Source organism: Symphodus melops (assembly GCF_947650265.1).
Source record: "Symphodus melops genome assembly, chromosome: 16".
NCBI classification, from domain to species: Eukaryota; Metazoa; Chordata; class Actinopteri; order Labriformes; family Labridae; genus Symphodus; species Symphodus melops.
In genome coordinates this window covers 4989645-5013639 of record NC_136706.1, presented here as the reverse complement: position 1 = coordinate 5013639, position 23995 = coordinate 4989645, and the positions used below count along the sequence as shown (strand labels likewise).

The following is a 23995-nucleotide window of genomic DNA, read 5'->3' as shown; positions in this document are numbered from 1 at the left end:
AATAGTGAATTTATGAGAATGCTATTTTAATACCTGACAGAGACATCTGCCTCTTCCCACTGAAGCTTGGCCAGGGTGCTTCCTTCTTTCAGGACACCCAGCAGGACAGCGCGTCGCCCACTGGGTTTGTGCCGGCAAAGGCCTCCAGCCCGGAGACCATTGTCCACTCCTCCAATCAGAGCCAGGACCGGCCACACGTCCATGCAAAGAGCAGCCAGCCTGGCATCCGACAGGGATCGACGAGGAGCCGCTATCTCTCCTGAGTCTTCACTGGTAACATCTGTCTCCTTTTCTTCTTTCTCAAAGTGCGAGGGACTGGCACCTTTAGGAAAATGTGAGACAAAGAGTACATTATGAATAATAATAAGCAATAACAAGGGTATTAGAAGATACACATCGCACCTGTCAACTGTATCTGGGTCCTAATTAAGGGTGTGACCAATAATACACAAGGAGGCAATCACACACAAAAAAGTAAATTGTCTTGAGGCAGACACACCATCTACAGAAAACGGGTGCAGTGTCGTACAGTTTGTGAAATCTTTACATTAAAACAAATCAAATCTCTTCAAAGACTTCAGAAAGAAGAATTTGAGAAAATGTGGGGCAAATGGAAGTCGTATATTTTCCCTAAATGCCCTTCCAGGCTACAAGCTGTGAAAACTGTCTGACCTGGACTGAAAGATCCAAAGTCGTCCTCTTTCAGCAGGGGACCGATGAGCTCCAGGTGTGTGTGGATGTACTCGTTGATGTGTGAAGCCCATTGTTCATGCTGGTGGAGCCGACGGAGGAGCTGCACTGTTGACTCCAGCAGCACTGTGGTCCGAGGGCTGCAGAGAGGCTCCCCGGGAAGCAGATTACTGGGCATGCCTCGCATTTGGAGGTCCCGCAGCGCCACCTGTGGGAAATACAGCAGCACAACCTTCTTATGCTATAAAATGTTTTCCAAAGCAACTATCATGTCATTTTCAGGAAAAAAATGATCAGTTTGCTTCACATATTACATCAAGTACCTTCTCTCCAGGATTACTGCTGTAGAACAGCACACAGGGGTAGAGTTCAGAGGCAACCACACCTTCAAATGCCAACTTTGGCTCCTAACAGAAAACCACAAACACACAGTGATTATAAGAAACATTCAACAAACAAAAGCATAAGATGACTGAGTATTTGTTGTCAATATTTGGCCACACCTTGTCATTCTTTGCAAATGAAATAGTGTGAGCCTCCATGTCCAGGATGCAGGTGATGGTGTCTCCCTGTGTGAAAGAAGGAAGTGTGCGGACCAGCTCGCCTCCATGGTACAAGTTGCCGCTGTAGGCCCGATACAGCCACATGTCAGTGGTGGTGTGGTGGTTGTGATCTCTGACCGGCCAACGGGAAACACCCAGACATGTGCCCTCGTTTCCTCGGTTTTCTTTGGTTATATAGAACTAAGGCGAAGTGAGATGATATCAGGCTGTCAGATGTCATCACTGTTAAAGGTTCTGTCTTTCAAAAGCGTAGGGCAAGAACTAAATCAGAACCACACAAGCGTCTTCATGTAAATACTGGTCCTCACCTTCCAAATGAAACAGCCAGATGTGATAGCCGTGGTTGCCAGTCCGTAACCTTTCCCTCCTGAGCCATGAGACAGGATGTTCCCACTCTCCAGAGAACAGCAGATCAGCTTGTGTGGGTCAAAGGAAAAATCTCCAATAGGAATACATTCGTCATAGCTGCCATGATTCTGCAAAACAAAAGTGAAGCAGAAGAAAGTGATAATGATCAACAATGTTCAACTTTAAAAACAATGCTAATCTCAATAAATGACCCATTTCTCAGCCAATCCTTCATTGATCACCAGTGGGGAACTTCAAAATTTTTACAGTATTAGACAGTTTTCACATTATCCTGTATTTTTCTGTTTTATACTTGTGCTCTTTGTTGATCAAGTTTGTTGATATTTTCTCTCGTCCAGCCCCTGCCATAGAGAACAGGCCCATCTGCTCTATTAAGTAGTCCTGCTGATTCAGCTTTGTTACTGCCAGGAGTGAGTTTCACTTGTTCCTAAATCCACTATTTTGAGTCCTGGATAACTGAATCCATTCACCATTTTAAAATGGGAGAAAAACACAGATTTTCTGGGTTCTAACAATAGGCCCAGGGTGGGTGTCAGTCGGAGAAAAAAAAAGAGATTTATAAGTACATAATAGATGTATGTAAAACTGCATTATTACCCCCTTATCTTTTTCAGTGGTCTCCTCGTTGCTTCTTTCTGTTAGTGGTTCCTTCCACATGTAAACAGACGAAAGCTGAAAAAGTTGTTTAACAATCTGTAAAAGAAAAAAGTACAGAAAACAAAATTATTAAGTTTCAAATACTCTGAAGTCTAACCACAGTTTGATCTGATTTTTATCTGGGCCACTTGGCTTGCATTTATTTGCATCATACCTGTTGAATTTGAGCGGGCTCAGAACAAGCAGGTAACAGTCTCTCTAAAACGTGGAAGGCCAAAAGTTTCGTACGAAGGTTCTGGAAGCATGGTGATCCTGAAGAGAGGACAGTGGAGGTGAAACAAATGTTCTGCCCTGCTAACAATAAGAAAGCTACCTCTGACTGTAAATGCAAAAAAACACGTCTTACCTAAAGTGCACTTGTGTGAAATTATGGCCATGAGGGGATCAACCCATTTGACAAAAGTAGAAAGTCTTGTCATAACTCTTAATGACAATACACGCCTCAAGAACACCAAGAAATCAGCCAGCTGAGATTCAATCACTTTGCTGCCGTCCACTCCTGAAACAAACAAGATGAATTAATCATGAGCTCACTTGTGCTGAAATAGAACAGATTTATTTTTTTCTGCGATTACTTCTTCACACTCGACTTCGAAAACAAAAAACAAAAACAAAAAAAACATTTCAATTGTCATACCATGTAGATTTGTGCTCTTGCTTCCGCAGTCCAGATCTGATGCCTCGGCTGTTCCTCTCTCTGCTTTCTGCTGTTGGTGGAAAGTATACTGGAAGTTGTGGAGCTGCTCACACATCACTTCCATCAGAGCATGGGAGACATCTAAAGGCAGCAAATCTTCACAGGAGCTGCAATCACATGGCAATTTTAAACACAAATAAAAACATGGTAGATTTAGTTATAATTCAAACAACAGAATTTATGCACAATCACCTTGCAGCCACTGTCAATATCTGAAGCAGGCGGGCGCAAGCTAATCTAACAGCCCCACTCAAGAGCATGGATCCAGATGTTGAGGCTGCAAACCAGCCCTGGTTCATCAGTGCACAGCTGTTGTTTGTCAATGTGGAGAGGATTTCCAGGATGCCACATTTGATGACCAGCACCAGGTCCACTGGCTGGTAGCTGAAATTTAGTGCAAACATTGTGGCTAGGAGGAGATGCTGGCATGAACCTGGGTAGAATACAGAGAAAATCTTAACTCTTCAAAGAGAAATACAAGCACAGAGTGGTATGGTACAAGGCAGCTCAAAAGAACGTTAAACACGTGAAACACCGCTGAGCGAACCTGGATTTTCTCTTTCGAGCACAACCCTCTGTTTGAGCACACGCACCACCTGTTGGTAGAAGATGTGGGCTGCAGATTGTAGTTCGGTTTGAGTATCCACTGACGCTGATTGTGTTCCAGACTAGATTGTGACGAAGAGGATTGGACAGTTAGTCATGAAACAACATGTTCACATAGAAAAAACTTCATAATTGAACACAGTTTTTTCCCCCAGCTTGAATCAAATATTTATTCAGTCTTGCAATCCTTGCCGACAATGATTGTGACAGCATTATTAGTAAGCTTACCATATAATGTTGCATCTCATAATTAGCACCAGAGTGAGAGCTAATGATTTTTGTTCCCAGAGCAAAGCATCCAGAGAGGAACTGAAGCTGCACAGACTGCAACAATGCAGGAAGCTGAGAGGAGACGGTGAACCCGCTGCTCTTTTCCTCCATCTTCAGCAGGAAGGACGACATCTGACACAAGGCCTCCAGCCGCAACTGATGAAAGAGAATAGTTAGTGTCCCTTGGGTGTGGTAAGGGAGGGTAAATAGTGCTATACAATAAGATACAATATTCTATACCATATGTGATACGTGGCAGAATATTACGATATCACAACACAGCGATTCAAAATATATATCCTGCAAGTCAATCATATGATACGCCACAATATCTGATTAAAAGAATATACATTGCCCATGAAAAGGTAAAGTGGAGGATTCTTATTATTCACAGTAAGTGATTATGTTTTATGAGAGTTTCCCCTCTCGTACCGTCGTATCTATTAACTTCATTCCCCACCATCCAACATGATCCAGCTTTCTTCTTTGCCTATAAAACTCTGTTCACGTTGCCTTGATTTATATCATGAGGGCCACCATGAGGAGTCATATTGATATTTGATATTGACATTTAAAAAGGAACAAATAGATGCAGATGTTTCCACAGTCTTCGTTAACAATGTGCTTATAGTGGAACAGAAACACTACCTCCGCCCTGTGTTGCTGCTGAAGTATAGCCGATGTAATGGCCTTGGGATCTGCGTGACTACACGTCTGTCCAGCAGGCAGTGTAGATGAGGGTGGGGACAGATTGCTCAGGCTTCCACAGGCAAAGTGGAACGCCTGGTTAAGAATAGGCAAAGTGTTGTTGCCACAGTGGGGCATAGAGGCGGACGGGCTGATACACTGTCGCAGGCGATCCCAGGCGTCTTTCATGATGCCAAGAGAGCACAGAGGTAAGCCTGAAACAGAGGGAACAAGAGAAGAAAGGAAAGCAGTGTGTGTCATTTATACTATATTACATTCCAAACACATCTTACAGAACATTCTGCTTTTCTTTAAATTTTGAAAAATGGTTGGTGTGATTTTTCTCACTTGAATGATAAAAACAAAAGTAAACCTATAAGCACTGTCATGATCGTCTGGAAAAATGCAGACGGGTCAGATAATGAAACTGAGATTTCAGCACCAAGACTCTTTTATACTAATCCAAAGACATATATTCCCTCCAAACTATGGGAGCATTTCAGCATCAAATAGCCAACGCTAAACAATGAAAGAAGAAAACAATACAAATAAATCCAATTTATAAAATGTGTATTTTTTTGCTAAAAAAAAAAAAAAAGCATTGTCACTTACCCATTTTGGTCTTGGAGGATCCAAGGGAGTTTTTTGTAAGGTCAGACTAAAAAAAACAAAGACAGTTTTTTTTACGAGAAGCTGTTTTCAGACATGCACAGCCTGCCCCCAAAAATCTACCCGAGTTGCTAATTCACACATATCCCTCACAACGCCACGAGTACATCGAAACTTTTGTCAGTTTTTGTAAAAGAAAGAGCAGACAAGAATGTACTGATGAGCAGACAAACAAAACACAGACACTCCAATATGTGCACAAAGATTGCAACGGTCGTCAATTTCACATTTTCAGACGTTTCGTGATCGAATCTCGTAGAAGGCATTTACCTGTTTACGTCCGTCATTTGACATCATGAAGGATTCTGTTGTTGATTTCCTAAAAGTGGGATGATTTGGACAGTCATTACACAAACAGCTTTAAGATATTACAGCAGCCCAAAAGAAAACAAATGCTTCAGAAGTTTTATTCCCACCTGGCTCCACTCTTCATATCCTTGCTGTTCTCTCTTTCGCTGGGCTCCATCCATGCAGGCCGAACGGCAAGCAGCAGGAAGAGACAGCGAGACACCACCAGGTGGCAGGCTGCAGAGAAAGACATGCTTTCCTCGGACTCCCTCTGTTTCTCCCACTGCTGCTTGGGATCCAGCTCCCTCTCTGGGCTGATCGGACTCTCCATGCTGCTTGGGAGGGCGGAGGTGCCAAAGGACTCGTACACCGTCACACTCTGCTGGACCTGCATGGCCTCCCGTGTGGCCATGAATGATTCCAGAACTTCTGCAGAGTCCAAACACAGAGAGATGTGTTTTATAGAAGAGAATTTAACATTCCTAAAGGGGGGGGACATGAATACAGATGTCCAATTCTAACCTGACAGGTACATACGACTGTTGCCAAATGTGTCCTCCTCTGCTATGTCTTCCTGGTTGTGGTTTGCCGTTGGTGTCGGGGGCACCTGCACCTCCCGACTGCACTGACCTCTTGACTGCTGCTCATGAGCCTTCCCTGCCTGCTCCGCTGAGGTGCTGGGCTCCTGGCGATCTGCTTCAGGACTCTCTGGAGATTGAGCAGCCTGCAATTCAAGGAATCTGTTAGATACACACATTCCTTCTCATCATTAATAATCAAATGACGTCCTTTTTAATAAAGTGGAAAGATATACATGTAAAGTCATGCCTCTATGAAAATTGTTTGACTTTGTCATAAATTGCTGCATTGAATGTATTTGATTGTGCCATTAAGTGAAGCTGTTTGAGTAATAGTACCTGTTTTGCAGCAGTCTGCACCTGGGACATCTTTGGAGAGTTTTTATAGGCCAACAGAGTGCTTCTGATTTTATAAACAGTTTCGTAGAGGTCTAAAAGCGTCTCACTGGGCTCATATCTGTCTCAGAGCAGAGAGGATAAATAAAGAGGATAATTAGCTTCCTTCTGCACTGCAGATGAAATCTTCCACACAGTTACTGTTTAATTCACATCATTGAGCCCTAAATTAAAGTCGCAACACATAAAGTCCCATTTAGGATGCGAGTATGTAGTCAAATCAAACAGTGTAGTCGATAGAAGCTTTTGAGTGACTGACCTGTCCTGCCAGCAGGCCTCATTCTGCAGCCCAGTGTGTTTCAGAAGAGCTGCCAGACTGCAGCGACAAACAGTCTGCAGCAAAGTGTCTGCAGAAGAGCCTTCACTCTCCCACTCTGCTCTCCCAACAAAACAACACACAACACAATTAGAAGTGAATCTCTGGTGTATTGTTGAATGAAAGATTCAGTGTTAAGATTCTCAATGATTTGTTTTTCTCATTTGGATTAATGGATACATATGTCCAAAAGTGAAAATACACAAGTCACTGACCTTTGCTGTGTGCATACTCCTCTATGTTCTGCCACAGGCACCCTGCTGCTCCTCTCGAGGACCCCAGTGCAAGTTCCAGCAAAGTCCTGGTTTCCTCATTCAGACTGAGCTCTGCCAGCCTGACATCAGTACTGCCCAGAAGCACTGCCTCAGTAAGCCATGCCATGCTAGAGTCTGCAGAACAGAGCATCACATGGGACAAAATACAAGTGAAAAAGCAAAAAAAGAAAATACACACTATATCAAGACAAAGACAAATATTTGTATTACTTGCTGAGCAGAAAAAAACTGTTTTAAGCTGAAGGAACATGTGCTCAAAACAGAACAACATTGTTGCAGCATTATTCAGCAAAATAGTGTTGCAGCAAAATAGTGGTAAATATAAAAGCATTCTGAATTCCTACCCAGTTGTTCGTATTCTGTCTCCAGGCCATTCCTGAGGAGGACATTTGATAGCCAGAACTCAGATATTTTCTCCTGAAGGGAGGTCGGAGGGCCTTGAAGCATACCACCGAGGCAGCGGCCAACTGCCAACGCCACAGACCTCTCCAGGTCCAACAGCCAGACCCATTTACACTCCTCCTCTTGGGACTGTTGTCCAACGCATGTGTTTTCTTCATTCTTATCTGAAAGTACAACCCCCAAGTCATTGAGGAATTACTGCATTCTTTGAGCAGCTATTCCTGTTACAAGAAAATATCTAAAAGATAAGGGAGCAAGGTTGATTACCATTTCCAGAACCTGAAGAGGTTTTCTCGGCCTCCACGCTCAGCTCTTGTTCCTCCAGGAGGCCTGTCTCTGGCAGCAGCCTGTTGAAATCATTAAGGTGCTCCAGCAAGGCCAGTAAATGGCTCAGGAGAGGTTGAACTGTGGCCAGGGGCAGCAGCAGCAAGGAGTACATGACCTGGCACAGCAGGCTGCCAGCAACCGAGTTGTACAACACCACTGGGAAAAGAGTGAAGACAAGAGAGGGGGGGTAAGAGGGACTGAGAAAAATAACTGAGAAATACAGATAGATATAAGATACAGAAGCACTTGAGTAAAAACAATTAAAAAAGGAACACCTTTTCCACTGTGATTTTTTTTATTATGACCTCCAGTTACTGCTTGCATCAAATTTAAAACCCCGCTGCATGCTTACAAAACAGCGACAAAAAGTCTCCTCCTTAGCTAAACCGTCTCATCCTGGTTTTAATTCCCTCCCACCCACTACGCTATAACCTACAGTATACAACAGGGCCCTAAGTCTCTAACTAGACTCATCTCCTCTGTCGCCCCCCGGTGGTGGAACAAACTACTAAACTCCATTAGATCTGCCGAGTCCCTTTGCACCTTTAAGAAAAAGCCCAATTCTTCCTGTGAGAATGGTTTATGTTGCATTTGATGATCTCTATGGACAAAGTCTTAACTCTTTGCTGGCCTTGTCCTGTACAACTGTTTGTATGTATATGTGTCCTGATGAGAAATCTTTTTTATTATTCTAAATGTCTGTGACTGGCAAATCTCAACAAATCTTAAGTATGTGAGATTTTATAAAAAGGCTGACTCAGCAGTGTGCTGTTAATCACCTTGTCTGACATCTACCCCTCAGCATTTTAAAAGCTAGAAAGCAGTTTTGTCGCTGATGGATCCCATTGTTTTTGTCGTACAGAGACGTCATTGTTTATTTCAGTCTGCTTCATCGAAAGCTAAAAACTAATTTCTTACTGTGCAGTTTCTTGATTATTTGTTTATCCAGGGAGCTGTCTTTCAACAGTTTGGTGGATCTCCTGAGTGTTTCAGCAGCACAGGGAAGCAGCAGGTTAAGATGCTCCCGAAGCAGCGTTACACTGCTGTCATCCTACAGAACAAACAATGTGAACAATAACGCAACAACGTGACTCAAACGTTCAACCTAAATACATGTGACGTCATCACAGGAGTCTTATGTTTGCTTCAAAAACATCTGGGCTGCTTTCCTCTTAGATTTGTTTGTTGGTACAAAGCCAAATCCTAAATGATAAAAAGCTGATTGTATAGTGTACCTCAGTGCTACTGTGGATGTAGCAATATGCCAGCAGGTGTTTTTGAAGTCCAGACAACAGCTGGTGGAAGTGAGAGGGAGGATCAGTCTGTCCCTGGTTATCACTTGTGAGCTGCTTGTCACTGTTTTTTTCCAATTCCCCGAACGCTCGCTCCTGTATGAGTGTACAGAAAAAAGGTAATCACGTGGATGTGGAGGAAAATCACTATCACTCAACAACATGCACCACAATTGTTTAGACAAAGAGAATAATGTGATACAAGTTGAAATGAGATTAATCCATGGTTACATATGCTCCTCATTTCCATACCGTGTAAAAGCCAATACTGAGCAGCAGAGTCCTGAGCAGCACTTCTGCTAAGTGCAGAGGGTCGTAGGCCTCAACAGAGCTGGACGTGGAGGCTGCCCTGACAGACATAGCGGGTGTCAGAGGGGGTCCGAGTGCTGTCACCTCTCCGAAATTACTATAACCAAGAAGAGAAGCTACATGGCTCTGATCCTGAAGGCTGCTGAGGACCATGTCCAATTGGAGACGCTGTAAAAGACAGAGAGAAATACAGAGGAGTGAATGGTCCAGTACTTCATCGTTCAGATGGGAGACATAAAAAAATATCTGCTGAGGAGGAGCAATTATTTCACACCATTTTTTCACAGCATTCAAGCAGTCTTCAACTCATATTGCCTAGCAACGCTTCAAGTCGACACCGTGTTTGTAAGCTCAATCCATTTCTTTTCTAGCCAACTATCAGCATCGTAGTCTGAGTTTAAATGAGGACAATCAAGCAGCCAAAGCAGAAAACCAGCCTTTTATTACAGCAGTTCGAATGTAATCATGTAAGAGTGTCCTGTATTTACCCAAACCTCTCCTATAAAAGCCACATTCCTGAGTCAAGGAGGCACATTTGAGCCAAACCACCAACACTGGTACAAAAAATCAGCAATACTGCAATAAAACACATACTCTGCTTTAAAAACAGCCAATCAGAACTCTGCATACCTGTCCTTTGGAGAGGACATTTAAGCTCTGCGGGCCCTGAGGAAGGAGGGAGAGGAGCAGTTCTGTTCTTTCTCTCAGTGGAGGCAGCAGTAGGGACGCACCGATGGACAATGTGTTCAGAACCGCCTGAAGAGGAACAGAAATGTCAGGATGATGGGGGGAAAAAAACAACAAAGAAATGCAGAGGCAATAAATACTTCACGATAAGCACATAAAAGCTCAAACAACATTTTTCAGACCACAGTTTAGTGGTGCGGTTTTGGGAATTTGGAGTCAGCTGGTGTAGGAACAAAATAAATGTGTCATAGCAGGCTCATTAAGAAGAACGTGTGATCAGAGACAGGCTGCTCGTTTACCTGCTGTATGGAGTCTGGCATATTGGTATCAATGAGTCTGAAGAGCAGGTTTCTGAGAGGTCGGCCCTGAGCCCCTAAAACCATGGCACCAGTGCCTCCAGCGTGGGCCAAGGACAGGTGGATGGACAGCAGCTTCATGCACAGCAAGAGAAACTGATGGTGGTCCCTGAGGAGGACATACAGAGTGTACAAGGATGTCAGTGAAGAGAAGAAATGGCAAGAAGAGAAAGTGTGGATGTACATGTTTCACCTTGTGGGTGACAATGCAGTAGGATTAAAAAAATAATAATAATAAAATAATATATATATATATATATATATATATACACACACACCTATTTTTGATCAGAATTGGCAGCAAAGATTCCCACAACAGAAAAAATGTGTTTGCATTTGATTTTACAAAAAGGGGTAAAGTTAGAGAAATAACTGCATACAGCTCTCTGTTACAGGTTATACAATCAAACCACAGGTAGTGATGTACAGCCCCACATCATATGGAGTGTCCCTTTAACAGCATACCCTTTGGATAAGAATGGAGCAGGAGGTGTGTCGTTCCCAATCCCATCGCAGTAACTCTCCAGGAAGTTGCGCAGGTAGGTGAATGTGCTCTCTTCCAAGTCAACACAAAAGGGCCTGTGCCATGCCACCAGTTGCCTGGAAAAAAAAAATGCAAAGTCACTTCAAAAGAGCTTTGCCAGCATGAGTGTGTCAGAACTAGAAAGACAGATCCAGAGATTTAACAGCAGAGAAAAGAACAGATCAGCAAGAAAGGACAATGCTGAACACTTAGGAGACAGAACTGCCGCTGTGATTCATTTTGTGAAATCAAATTTGTTTTATAGCATAGAGGAAAAGTAAATCTTCTACAAAACGAATAAACACAGAAAAAAAGCTAAGATTGTGAGAGTTAATTAGTTAAATGTAGATTTCAGAAATCAAATGAATCCAGACCTGTCGGTGGGAACGGCAGTCCAAGCCAGGCTGTGAGAAGTGCCAGCTGTGATTTGCTGGATGGACACCCCTTCTAAACCAAGCACTTTCTTAGGTTTGGTGATTGGTGTTGAGGTGTGGCCCTGTCCGCACTGACCCATGGTGTTGTTCCCCCAGGCATAAACTTCATTCTCTGGGAAAAGGAGGACAAGTGTACAGCGTAGTCAGGGAACAATTACAATTAACATGTCCAACAAATGAAACAATCAAAATCATGTACACCGCACTGATTTATGTTCATATTATAAATTATCTTATTTGGAGAAGCATTTACAATCTATCCCTCCCAAAAATCTAATAAAAGTGACAACAAAAACAAAGCCAAACTTGACAAAAACCAGGAGTTGTAATCTTTCATAATTACCATTCATCCTACTTAATTTTTTTCATTCAATTTTTATGTCATTTTTAGATAAATGAAGACAATAAACGACACATTTTTAAATCCTTGTCACTCTTGTTTCACACATCTCTTTTTTGTGTTTGTCCTTGTCATTGTTTTCATAAAGGTCTCTTACCATGGGACAGGGCCAGACAGTGGCTGTCTCCACATGAGATATCAATGATCTTGGTGATACTCAGGTCTTCTATAAACCTGGGTCTCAGCGAGGTTGTCTCAGAGGATCCACATCCTAAACATGAGCCACAGCCCCACGCAAACACCTAAATGATCAAGAGGAAACACAAATTATTACAAAGCACTTCTATCTCCCCTTTGGTCTTTCTCCATCTTTGTATTTTGGATGTGAAGAGATGCTAACTCATAATTAAGACCGACTGTTAAAGAGACAGGAGTCATTTTCGGAATAAAGGCTTTTCATTAAGAGCAGGTGAGATATGGTCTGATATTTTGTACATTGGAAATCTTTTCCTGTGTACAGTCATCTCACCTGTCCTGCAGAGGTAAGAGCCAAAGATGACTGGCTGCCCGCGCACACTTTCCTGATGATGAATCCATGCAGGGCCTCTACCACCTTGGGCCGATACACTCGGTTGGTGTCTCCATGGCCGAGTTTACCTTCGAGTGAATACAGCAGGAAGAAGTTCACACTGGCTCAAGACATTTCTGCCGTGATCGACCACAATTAACACCTTCATGATACTGTCCTTCAAGTGGAACAAGAACAGGACATACCATTGTCCCCTCCACCGAAGGACCACACAGTGCGTCCATCCTGCGCCACAGCGATGGTGTGAGAGCTGCCACAGGCCACCTGACCCACACCACTGATGTCCTTAACTAGTGTCGGCACGTTTCGACTCTGACTGTCACTGTGACCTGCTCACAGGAGACACACACAACTGGTGTTGGAACGGTACCAGAAAAACAAGCTTGGATATGAAGGCAAATAAAATGACATCAATATCGTTACCAGTTTCTATCTCACGTTAACACATATAGAGGTCCTAGGCACACAATGTTAGTTATGTTCTTATTTTTAATAATGAAAATTTGCAAAGGAACTCCAGCAATGCATTGCAACTTTAAGTTAAAAATACAAGTAAGCTTCTTTTAAGCTTTTGTCCATTTTGATATCAAGTATTTCTACAATTCTTTATTTGATGTTAAATGAATTTTTTTAGATTTTTCTGTACGCATCAAACTCTTGAATAATTGGACAACCTGACACAGAACAACAGAGTGCTGTAGCTAACATATCAGAGAGTATGGTTAAGACATATAAGCAAATAGAGTGAAGAAATGAAGCATGTACCGAGTCTGCCAAAGTCTCCCTCTCCCCACGTGTAGAGCTCTCCATCATTGGTCACAGCAGCACTGTGTCTGTATCCAGCAGACACACAAACAACAGCCTGGCAGGGAAATAATAACAACATATGAAATGTTTGCACTAAAGGACTGAATTTCTCCTCAGCAGATGTTTGTTTTTTTTGAGGGGGGGTTTTGCATCCTTACCTTTCCAAGCAGCGGCCCTTGTATGATTTTGGGGTATTTTTGTGTAGCACTGTTGCCATGGCCCAGTTTCCCGTATTCACCATCACCCCAGCTGAACACCTGAAAGAAACGATTTTGAGCTTTTAAACGGATATATTTGTAAATGATAATCTCACTGATATTTACAGAGATGTCTTTTCTAGGGGTGGAGATAAATAATCATGACAAAAACATTCATGGAACAACATGGAAAATGGATATACTGAACATGAGGCACAGCGGTAGCTAAATATGAACTGTTCTTCTGTGTGATTATTCTAACATGCAGCGTCTGTGCAGCTGTGTAGCTCTTTTAGTATCATCTGTTTTCGCTTTATGGAGTTTGCACTCTTAGTAGCAACAGTACGGTAGTTTAGCTCTCAGCCTAGGGGGAAAGTTGTGATGTGAAACCCTCATCTCTCGAGTCTCGCTGCCCACCGCTGGTCACTCGTTCTCTCTATATGTGGAGTCTAAAATCTAATTGGCACTCCACAGGCTTTTTGTTATTATAAAGCGTTACAGTGCAGGAGGAGGAACTGTCAAATGTTAATGTTAAACTCTGATGTGTCATATATTGTATGATGGCAGAGTTTAACATACAGTATATTATACATGTCCTCTTACCTCGCCCTCTACAGTTATAGCCAGAGTGTGGCCATCAGAGCCCTTAGAGGAGGACACTTTCTTCATGTTCCTGTGTGGCTCCAGCACCAGCTTCTTGGGCATGGACTGGTTGTTGGAGTCGCCCAGGCCCAGACGACCATAGCTCCCTTTTCCACAGGCCTTCACCGAACCATCTGCAGACACTGAGAAGGTACAGTACTGGCCTGCTTCAATCTAAAAGAAGGGAGAAGGAGAAAAAGGAAAGGTCACTAAGAATACATCCTACTTGGATTAAGGAAACATGTTTGTGTTTATAAATAGGGTTCATTTACAGCCCATAAATGTTTGGAGATAATGAATCTTGGAAAGGGCAGGCTGAAAGGGATCCAAACGTGGAATCCGGAGGAAAACAAGGCGACATTTCTCGGCCGCATTTGAAGGAGCCGCCGAAATGAGACCGCACTGGTCGAGCCAGTGTGACTCATTCGGTCTTCAAATGCAGCCCATGAAGGCTGCGGCCGCTGGAACGGGACACAGCTAAAGACTCAATCAAATTTGCATCTTGATCTTTTTGCATGTACACTTTATGTTATAATCATAATGTCTCAATTATTTTGTGACATTCAAATGAAAGCTAAAAAGCTATCATGGACAAAAGTGACCTATATTATAACCAGCAAAAAACAACTTGTTGTAAAAGGATTATGACATTTAGAGGCTGACTTTGTGAGTCTGAATGATACAAAGGGGCAGATGAGATTATAATGTTTTTGCAGGAACAAAATAACTAACTCTAAAATGAACTTAAGAACTTTATGAAAAAAAGATGATACATGTACATGAAAAGTCTTAAAAGAGTAGACATGAGTGAAGGATGTGCAGAAAATGAATAAAATATTCAAATGTATGTATGTTCAGTTTATTGTCTATAAGCTCTTTCGTCATTTCTATATTCTAAACCGTACATGTGACAACGAGTACTGTGTGAATAGGAGTAAACATGAAAAGAGGACAGAATGTTTTCGTCCCATCCTCCTGTGAAGCTTTACCATCTGAGCGTCACTGAAGCCCTGGGTCAGCTTGGGCAGCAGGATTTTCTCCAGAGTTCCCTCTGCCAGCTGGTGGCTGCTGTTGCTGCCCCACACGTACACCATCACTGTGTCGCTCTTTGTACCCGCAGAAGATGCGTCTGTGCTGCAGGAGCACAGGCAGTAGGACGCAAGGTTACAAATCTGTGATGAAAGGAGGAGGAGAGTCGGTTAATTCAGTTCTCTCTTAGAGTCAATGTGTTCCAGCGTATGACTGAAAACTTCCTTACCTCCTCAAACAGGCAGAGAGCTGCCTGGGAGAGTCGACAAAGTCCATCAGCATCCTTTTTTAGCACCTGAGTGTTGACGGAGTCCCCTCGGAAACCCTGGAAATAAACATCTAAGTTTAATACAGTGTCTGTTGGTACTATAACCTGTGAATGTTCACATCTCCTCACTTTTTTATTTTCATTTTCATCTTTCGAAACCAGACGCAGAGAAATAAAAAGCCTTTCCCCTTAGAGGGGAAGCAAACTGGTAAAACCTTTGACGTCACAGTCCTTAGATGCAGAACGTACAGTGTTTCAAGTAGTGTGAACTTCAGAGGCTTCCTAATGCTTATGACAGAGTGTCTTGTTGGCAACAAACATCCCTGGTTGTAAAGTCGAAGTGTTGGTGAGGCCGATTAGCCTGCTGAAGGATGACTCAACATGCATATCAAGAGACAGCAAGAAGACTGACTCAATCATAATCCCTATCTGCACACGAACGCATCACCCTGAGCTTCAACTGAGTGCGTACAAATGAACAGGAGAGTCTGCAGGAGGGAGCCATTTTCCTGCTATGCAGACAATGGGCTTGATTCATCAGAATGTTCATCCATGTTTTATGTCGGTTGCCTCTTATAACTAATGAATTAACCACTGCAAAGCATAGAAATACATCAATGCTACTTAACAAAAAAACAGCGGGAAGCTGGGAAACCAGGAGGCACATTTCCAACGGGCAGAGAAGAAGCAAACATGCTGTGTTGTTAAAACACCTTCATTCCTCTCAAGGTATATTTGAAGCCTTTTTTTTTTTTTTCTCGAGGAATCCATACCAGGGAAAAAAAAAAAAATCTTTTAAAGAGCTTGATAAATGCTACAAACAATCTAAAGTAACAAATATATCACAAATCAGCAGAGCAAAATAACCATTTATGAGGAACATACCGAATATTGCCTCATTTGAAGAAGGGTTTGATGGATCACATCAAAGCCCACACCAGCTGACTGCTGGGAGCTCAGTGAAGAGGAGGAAGACAGTGTAGAGGTGGGTGAAGACATGGAAGCAGCCAAAGCGACCTCCACCCACTCCAGTAGAAACTTCAGGGATCCTCTCTGCATGGCCAGGCCGAGGAGGAGCTCCAGCGTTAGCCTCCGTCCGGTCGGATCCGCCCCGCCAGCCCCGCTGCTCACCGACGTCTTCTTTAGAAAGTCCGCCACCTGAGCCAGGCAGTCCAGCCCAACAGACGGGATCTTGTTCTCGTTGGCCAAAGAGAGCGGCGGCAGAGAAGTCAGCACGGACGACGCCGTAGCGAGGACGTCGTTGCAAAGGACTGACTCCGGCTGCACGGACGCAGCGTACCTCCAGTTCTGCTGCAAAAGGGAGAAGAGCAGGCTCAAACCTGTCCTCACGCCCATCTCTATCAGAACATCGGTACTCGATTTGACTTTGGATGCGGCGCCCGGCAGGCAGGGCTCTGAGGCCAGCTCAAGTTGCCCGCAGTCGGTCCCGCTGTCTGAGGACTGGGAGGGCATCTGCACCCGGAACTTGTCGTGGTATTTGCTGTGGAGCGCGTAGTAGATCCTCTGGAGGACCACCAGCCTCTGGTGGAGGCCGAGGGTGTAGGAGGTTTGCGTCAGCATGCGGTGAGCGAGCCATCGTTGGCTGTGAAGCAGGGATGACAGGTACTCTTCCTTCTCTGCAGAGGCGCTAGACTCACACTCGAAGTCTGGCAGGCGTGGGCCGATGAGCTCTTGAACAGGTTGAGCCAGAGTCACCACCTCCTTGTTTTGGAGAAGCTTGCTGTAGAGCTCTGCAGCTCCATGCCTCCTGGCTGTCTGTACACTGTCCTCCGAAGCCCAGGAGCTGTTAAAGTGCTCCTGCCACTTCAGCAACACATGGGTCTGACAGGGCACCATGTCTAAGCATTATATCTATACGGTCATGACCACCTGAAACACACAGGCAAAATATGATTCAGAGACAGCACAAGGCTTGTGTATCTGCAGATTAATAAATTCACACATATCATTCCTTCACACTCAATCAACATTATGAAATGACTCATTTACAGGCAACGTCTGCAGCCAAAAGCTAATGTGCTAATGCTTTTCTTGCCAAGTAAATTCACTGTAAAAGTGTCAGGTTTCTCCTTCAATGATGGCCCTTTTCCAACATATAATACATCCAGGCTGGTGGCAGAGTCCCAGTGGGTGTCACTGAAATGGGTCAGCTCACCCTATGCTCAGAGCTAATCAAGACACCCACACTAATGAGGGGCATTTTGGTCTTATCACGTTATACCACACAGCACAAGCAACGCTTTTTGGGTGTATCGTCACTGAGAAGTCTTGATACAGTTGGTTAAAAAAAAAAAAAAACAGGCACATGAGTGCGTTTAATCTGGTCCCCTGACATTTCATTCATATTCTCAGACACTGTGTGCAGTTTGTCAAAGCCAAAGTCTCAGATTCTGTCACCTAATGCTGTGAAACAGCAGAGCACTCACTCTCAGTCTGTCCGCTTTCTGAACACATACAGAGAGAGAGTCTCGTTGCCATCGAGTCTATTTTATATTTAGAGGAATAATTTTTAAATGACAAAGATAGATTTGTTTCGGGTTTTTTTTACCCGAGTAAATCATACAACAGTTTGTAATCTGGACTCGCCACATCGATGATAATAACATCCTGTGTTTGATTCATGTCGTTTGATTTTGTATCTTAGCCGGAGCTTTAAAAGGCTGAATGAGCAACATTTTACACGTACATCAGAAATCCAGCTTATCCTCTGAAAATCTCTGCGAGTGATGACTGTCTAGTGAGAGAGACGCCCAAGTCCGACTGTCTGTGATGTCACTACATCCTGTTTACATGGACAGACGGTCGGCTCCTCCCCTTACGTAAAAGTTGTTTAATTGCAGCTTCAGCTTCCTTTAACAATCAAGCTCGACTTGTTTTGGTTTAATTCCGGTGCTCAAGGGCGAGCGCTACTGGACCAAAACGTTGCAGATTCGACCTTTAAGGAGTCCTGTTTGTTACCTTTCCAGAACAATTTTACCACTCACTTCTATTGGCACTATTATAACAGTATAATATTGATAGTGACAAATTGGTGCTTATTATCATTATTATTATTATTATTTGGACACAAATATAGAAATGGTATTGGAAAAGTTCGTGAATAACCAAATTAGAAGTCGAAAATCACATCTCATCTAACAAACTGTTAACCATGTAAAAGAGAAGATTTCATATCCATAATGCAAGATATAGAAACGCCTGTCATTAAACAGACATAGACATAGACATGGATTTCAATGAGCAAACACCCGGTTGTTGTTCAGTCATAGGATACAGATTTCTGTACTCTTCAGTCCTGGTTTAGAATCTTCCCATGATTAAAACGTGAACAGAAAAAAGCACAACATGTCAGAGGAGTGAGAGAATGCTAGTTACAGGCTGCAAAACATGCGAGCATGCCACTTTGACCATTCTCCAGTCACAGAGCCTCATCCGTCTTCCCTTGCCTGAGGCCTGTGGGGCTATATGGTTTCTACTTCGGCCAAAAATAACATCAAGCATTGATATAGTAATGAGCTCTTTGGTTTAGACGACCTCCAGCCAGCAACCACCAGAAATGTTGCTCTTAAATTGCGGGAAATTAGCATTCAGAACACCTCTTGGCCCAGGTTTGACTCTCCTGTTTTCTTCTAGCTCAGCTCGTCTCAGACTTTTTTAAGCATTCACTTTAAAGCTCACAAACGCCAGACTATTTTTCTGTTACCACACCGGGTCGGGGATGCACGGAGTGAAGTGCGGAACCGGAGTTCTAATAATATACACAGACATAAAAACATATTGGATTACGGGTTATTAATTACGATGTCAAATTGAGACGAGCAACTTGCCAGTGAGCTATAAAATCATATAGGAGTCATGTGTTGGTCTTGAAGCTTAAATTAAACCAGTAGCATTGAAACACTGACTTTGACTGCCTGCAGTATCTGGTGTGAAAATAGGAAAGTGAATGTCAATGATAAGCGAGGGCTGACTGGAACTGGGTCAAATTTTCAAGCAAACATGTGGACATGGGGAGTCACATACTTATGTCATAATTTTCCAGTTAGATTTCACAACACTGATAGGATGAAGCAATACGTTCTATTGCACTCTTTCTGAAAATGTATATAAAATATAAGCGTTGGGAGTAAAAATAGGTTAGTTTAATAAGCGACTAACCTTTTCAGACCAGTTGTTCTCAATAATTGATCGCCAATGAATAAAATGAAATTACTTTTACTTGTTCTGTCTTCTAAAAGTCAAAGATTTCAGATGTATGAGGGAGCCAGCAGCCTAGTGGTTCGTGAGCATGCCCCATGTACGGAGGCTGAGGTTCTCCAGGCGGGCGGATCCGCCCCCCCAATTTCTGACTCTATCCACTGTCTCTATCCAGTCTCTAAAATAAAGGCATAAAAAGCCCCAAAATAAAAAGTTTGAAATTTTTCAATTTAATATGTTACAAAAAAAAAGTCACAAATCTAATGGTCCCCTGGCTCTCAGTAGGAGACCCTTAAAGCTGACCTCAGACCTCAGAGGGAGGTTTTACATCTCCCTTAAAAAGGCCCACAGAAGGAGCTGTTGTTACCAGGACAACCACAAGCACAGAGGATAAAACAAAGGACGTCTAAATTAGTCTTAATTTAAAAACAAACAAAAAACTAAATACCAAAGGTTTAATTCACCCTGGATATCTGACAGCTCATTTATTATCTTGAGTTGTTTGGGGTAATAAAACACCGTTAGTTCACATACATATTTTTTTTAGAAGTTGTGAGTCTTGCATTAACGCTAATAAGCATCATACAATTAATACTTAAATTAAATTAATCTGCCTCTTCCCTTTGAAGCATCTGTCAACATTTCATAGCGCCTACATTTTATATATTTATTTTTTTTAATGTCTAACGGTGATTCTCTCCTCTGACGTTACGTTAGAGACATTTTGCTGCATCGACATTAACAACCAAATGTGTGGAAAAATCAAACGCAGTCTCTCCGGCGTGACATTGACAAACACCGGCGAGATTATTCTGCATCTACCGTGAACAGCTGAGCTAACGCTGGCTGCAGTTTGCTAGTCTGCTTCCATGGCTGTCAAAACCCCGACCAAGCCCCTCCGCTGCTTGGCTGACAGCTCCGTGTAAAACATTACCGTGGCTAGTTCAAGTCCGAACAGTATCTCAAGCTGGGTATTGTTCCTGTGCAATAGACTACAGGCGTGTTTAGTTATCTTGACTGTAAACCCCCGCCGTTAAATAGTTTGCGTTACCTGTCCCGTCCCAGTGAGGTCTCCCTTGGACGTGAATATCATATCAACCTTCTCCTCTTTCCCACTTCTTCTTTGTGTGTTTAGATGACAAACAAGCGTGGCAACCAGTGACGCCACCCTGTGTCCAGGAGTATGAACTGCACACACTTTTCATTTTCGGCACTCATCCTGCAGCTGTTAGTAATTAGGCTGACACAGACAAGAGCGTCAGATGTTGACATTTTTTATATATTTTTTTGTTATTTTGCATGTTGATTGAATGGAAATCTAGTAATTCATCTTCATCAAGTACCTTCAATGGTTCCCTTACAGTGGGAGAAATGTGATTTATGGGCTTTCATACCAGAAATATTTGGTTAAATGTTTCACAATTATCATGTGTTACAATGATTCAGCCTCAAATACAGAAATAGAACCCACTTCTTTGCTTTTGTGTTATGTAATGTAATGATCAGGATTGTTATCAGGCTTCTGCAGAGCTTGATGATGAGATAATCATTTGAATAAGGTGTGTTGGAAGAGGGAGACATCTAAAACATGCAGGATAGTAGCCCTCGAGGACCAGGGTTGGCTACCCCTGAGCCTAACCTTCTTTTCATGTTCTGATTGGTTGGAATACACCTCCCTCTTTATTAAGGATTTATTTTTTTGTATTTCATCCTAAAAATGTATTCCAAATTCTATTTATTATGTCGGATGCTCATTTATGCATGTTTTTGTATGTCTTGACATTGTTTTACTTTATTTTGTTTTTATAAAGCTATTTTTTAATTTTTTAATTTAATTCAATATTGTTAGCTGTACAGTCTTAAAATGTTGAAAGCATCCTACATCAAATGTAATCAATTTAAATCCAAGTCAGTCAGGACAAACCTGATGCAATGGGATGTTTGGAGGTGCCGTCACATGCTAACTAAGAGACAAAAACAAACCAAAGATAACTTGTGACATCATGTCACACGCATTTCAATTTCTGAACGGCGGTGCAGAGTAAATCCCGCTTCCAGGCCGGATTTCTAAAAAGGGGGCTGACTGGCCAAAAGACAACAACACCGGAATGAGGAAATTGACGAGGGTAAGTCATGTGCAAAACAAAGTTGTTCATCGCTGATAACCATACAACCTGATGCACCACAGGTCATTCTGCACATTGCTCCCAGAGGCGCTCCGCATCTCTGTCTCCCCCTCAAAAGCACAGCAGTCCTCCAGGCGCTCTCATTGCATCCAGCCATGTCTTTACTCCTCATCACAGTTTTGTCTTCGCTTCTAGTGCAACATGCGGAGGCGTGGGGCAACAATGTCAAGTACGCGGTGAACTGTCCGGACAGATGCAACGCGGAGCGGTGCGGCGGGACGCAGCGCTGCGCACGGACCGTCCTGGATGACTGCGGCTGTTGTCAGGTGTGTGCAGCCGGCAGAGGAGAGCACTGTTACCGCACTGTGTCAGGGATGCACGGAGTGAAGTGCGGACCCGGATTATTCTGCGAGTTCTACAAGGATGAGGACGATTATGGAGACGAGTATGGCATCTGCAAAGGTAGGATTACATTCAACATTTTCATGTGCCTACATGCTGCATTTGGAACACATGATGCCCTGCTACACCAAACCCCTTTATGTTTTTTCAGTATTTTAGGAGAATTCTCAAAATATATTTGCAGGCATTCAGATAGTGCTTTAAATATAAGACGAGATGCTTTGAGCACAAGAGGCTTAGAGTTTGTCATCCAACCATCAATGTGCCTGTAACTGCTCATTTGCATTATTTTGTGTATACCATCTCTCTATTTTGATCATTGATTATCATTGTATGAAGTATGAATATGCAACTGTAACATTATTAAATATACTCCCTCTTTCTCTTCCCTTTTTGTGAATCTAACCACACTAAATGTTTTTGCTCCATAGACTGTCTATATGGGACATGGGGAGTTGAGTGTCGCAAGACATGCAACTGTAAAGGTGGCATATGTGACAGGGAGACAGGCGCTTGTCTCACCCTCAAATTCTTTGCCAAAATTGCAAGCAAGCTCAGGACTGAGCCACAAACAGGTAAACATTATGAGACTTGTAAAAAATGAAAAATGTTATGTAAATAATTTTTTTTCACTCAGTGTTTGTCTTTGTTGCGCATGTAAAAAAAAAAAAAAAGGACAGAATTGAGTCCAAAAGAATGACTTGTCATTTGTCAGGTTACATACAGGAGTTGCATGGTATTAAAGCTGTTGTGTTTTTCAGAGGGAGAGTTGGGCTCCGGAGAGGTCAGCGCTGCTCAGAGCACAGATCAGCACACAGACAGATCCACGGCCCCGAAGCGGCTCAACCCTCGCTGACAAGTGCTGAGAGGACGGAATCTGTTCAGTGTGAATGTAGCATTAAATTATAAATGAACTGAAAGATATATTTTATTATTTTAAACAACGATGTCAACTCCTTTTTTTACAGCATTTAGAAGCTTTACCTGCAGTTTACTCCTTGTCCATCTTTTTCTAATGGAATATGAAGATAATATATGTTATACTCATGGAGTTTTGCTCTGACTTTTATGTTTGATTTGTTTCTGGATTCAAATAATTAAAATAATCCCTTCATCTGTACCCATTAGCTGCAGCAGATCCCATTCTGTTCTCCTTATTGTTGAAGACAGCAATAGTTTTCGATTTATTGTAGAATGACTAAGGTTTAACAAATATAATTAGTTTGTACTGTAAAAAGTTAGCATGTCAAATATCATGTATATGACACCAGCCAATGTAAAGAATGCTCTTACAAATAAACCAAAGTTACCACTGAGTGTTGTGATTTGATGTTTAATGCTTATCAACTATTTAATGAGTAATGTATCAGTTGGAAACATGTCTTATCCTGAATCCTTGACACAGAGGGGGTTAACTGTGTAGTTATAAAGTGCAGCTGAGGGGGGGCGGCAGTAGCCTGGTGCTTACTGTGCGTGTCCAATGTATGGAGGATAGTCCTCCAAGTGTTTGGCCCGGGTTTGAATCCACGCTGTGGCTTCTTTCCAGCATGTCCTTCCCCATTCTCTCTGTTCCTGGTTTCCAACTCTATTCATTGTCCTCTGTCTCTAAGACAGCCTCAACAATCCCAAAATCAAATGCGGAAAAAATGAAGCTGTTGAAGCTGTGTTTATAATTTCAAGAAAAAAAAGTTAAAGCATCTTAATAAGAGGAATATAAAGCAGACGACTGATGCAGAGTAGTTTGTTGTAGTGACTTATGAATGTTGGCATCAGAACAAATTAAAGTGCAGTTACAGTAAGTAATTAAATCAAACCAAATCAAATGCTAGCTGTCCTTGTCAAAAGAGTTGTAAAGATGTGAAGCACCTGGCCGTTCTGAATTTCAAATTGATGCAAATTAAATTGTGCAAGAAGTTCAGAGAAAATAGGAGTGGGTGTTGATATCGAAGACATTTCAGGGCAAAAAAAAAGTTTTTGATTGAAGAA

General features: G+C 42.6%; 2 protein-coding genes across 7 annotated transcripts in view; one reads left to right on the top strand and one right to left on the bottom strand.

Annotated features, from left to right (window-relative positions):
- Positions 1 to 20637, bottom strand: part of LOC306837134 (putative E3 ubiquitin-protein ligase HERC1) — a 43210-nt gene extending 22573 nt beyond the window's left edge. For 4 of the 6 annotated variants that reach the window (XM_079364659.1, XM_079364660.1, XM_079364663.1 and 1 more), the window contains exons 1-39: positions 20533 to 20637; positions 16149 to 17153; positions 15225 to 15320; positions 14956 to 15138; positions 13928 to 14140; positions 13286 to 13384; positions 13086 to 13182; positions 12506 to 12649; positions 12261 to 12388; positions 11889 to 12033; positions 11332 to 11503; positions 10900 to 11034; positions 10378 to 10543; positions 10022 to 10147; positions 9335 to 9559; positions 9026 to 9178; positions 8709 to 8841; positions 7731 to 7946; positions 7406 to 7627; positions 7002 to 7175; positions 6730 to 6844; positions 6414 to 6531; positions 6019 to 6220; positions 5625 to 5925; positions 5479 to 5527; positions 5152 to 5197; positions 4501 to 4754; positions 3811 to 4008; positions 3524 to 3644; positions 3169 to 3409; positions 2917 to 3083; positions 2626 to 2778; positions 2434 to 2531; positions 2220 to 2315; positions 1562 to 1729; positions 1194 to 1433; positions 1014 to 1097; positions 673 to 898; positions 34 to 322 (exon numbers count right to left, since the gene is read on the bottom strand). In XM_079364659.1, the coding sequence (XP_079220785.1) occupies positions 34 to 322; positions 673 to 898; positions 1014 to 1097; positions 1194 to 1433; positions 1562 to 1729; positions 2220 to 2315; positions 2434 to 2531; positions 2626 to 2778; positions 2917 to 3083; positions 3169 to 3409; positions 3524 to 3644; positions 3811 to 4008; positions 4501 to 4754; positions 5152 to 5197; positions 5479 to 5527; positions 5625 to 5925; positions 6019 to 6220; positions 6414 to 6531; positions 6730 to 6844; positions 7002 to 7175; positions 7406 to 7627; positions 7731 to 7946; positions 8709 to 8841; positions 9026 to 9178; positions 9335 to 9559; positions 10022 to 10147; positions 10378 to 10543; positions 10900 to 11034; positions 11332 to 11503; positions 11889 to 12033; positions 12261 to 12388; positions 12506 to 12649; positions 13086 to 13182; positions 13286 to 13384; positions 13928 to 14140; positions 14956 to 15138; positions 15225 to 15320; positions 16149 to 17120 (6965 nt within the window). In that variant the 5' untranslated portion in view covers positions 17121 to 17153; positions 20533 to 20637. The remainder of the gene's footprint in view (positions 1 to 33; positions 323 to 672; positions 899 to 1013; positions 1098 to 1193; positions 1434 to 1561; positions 1730 to 2219; positions 2316 to 2433; positions 2532 to 2625; positions 2779 to 2916; positions 3084 to 3168; positions 3410 to 3523; positions 3645 to 3810; positions 4009 to 4500; positions 4755 to 5151; positions 5198 to 5478; positions 5528 to 5624; positions 5926 to 6018; positions 6221 to 6413; positions 6532 to 6729; positions 6845 to 7001; positions 7176 to 7405; positions 7628 to 7730; positions 7947 to 8708; positions 8842 to 9025; positions 9179 to 9334; positions 9560 to 10021; positions 10148 to 10377; positions 10544 to 10899; positions 11035 to 11331; positions 11504 to 11888; positions 12034 to 12260; positions 12389 to 12505; positions 12650 to 13085; positions 13183 to 13285; positions 13385 to 13927; positions 14141 to 14955; positions 15139 to 15224; positions 15321 to 16148; positions 17154 to 20532) is intronic. The other 2 variants (XM_079364661.1, XM_079364664.1) reach the window with 2 other exon arrangements.
- An 887-nt stretch (positions 20638 to 21524) lies between these two features.
- esm1 (endothelial cell-specific molecule 1) lies at positions 21525 to 23317 on the top strand. The gene is given in 4 exon segments (XM_079364993.1): positions 21525 to 21602; positions 21605 to 22069; positions 22441 to 22584; positions 22771 to 23317. Coding segments are annotated over 4 exon segments (717 nt in total). The 5' UTR covers positions 21525 to 21589; the 3' UTR covers positions 22866 to 23317.
- The last annotated feature ends 678 nt before the right edge of the window (positions 23318 to 23995 follow it).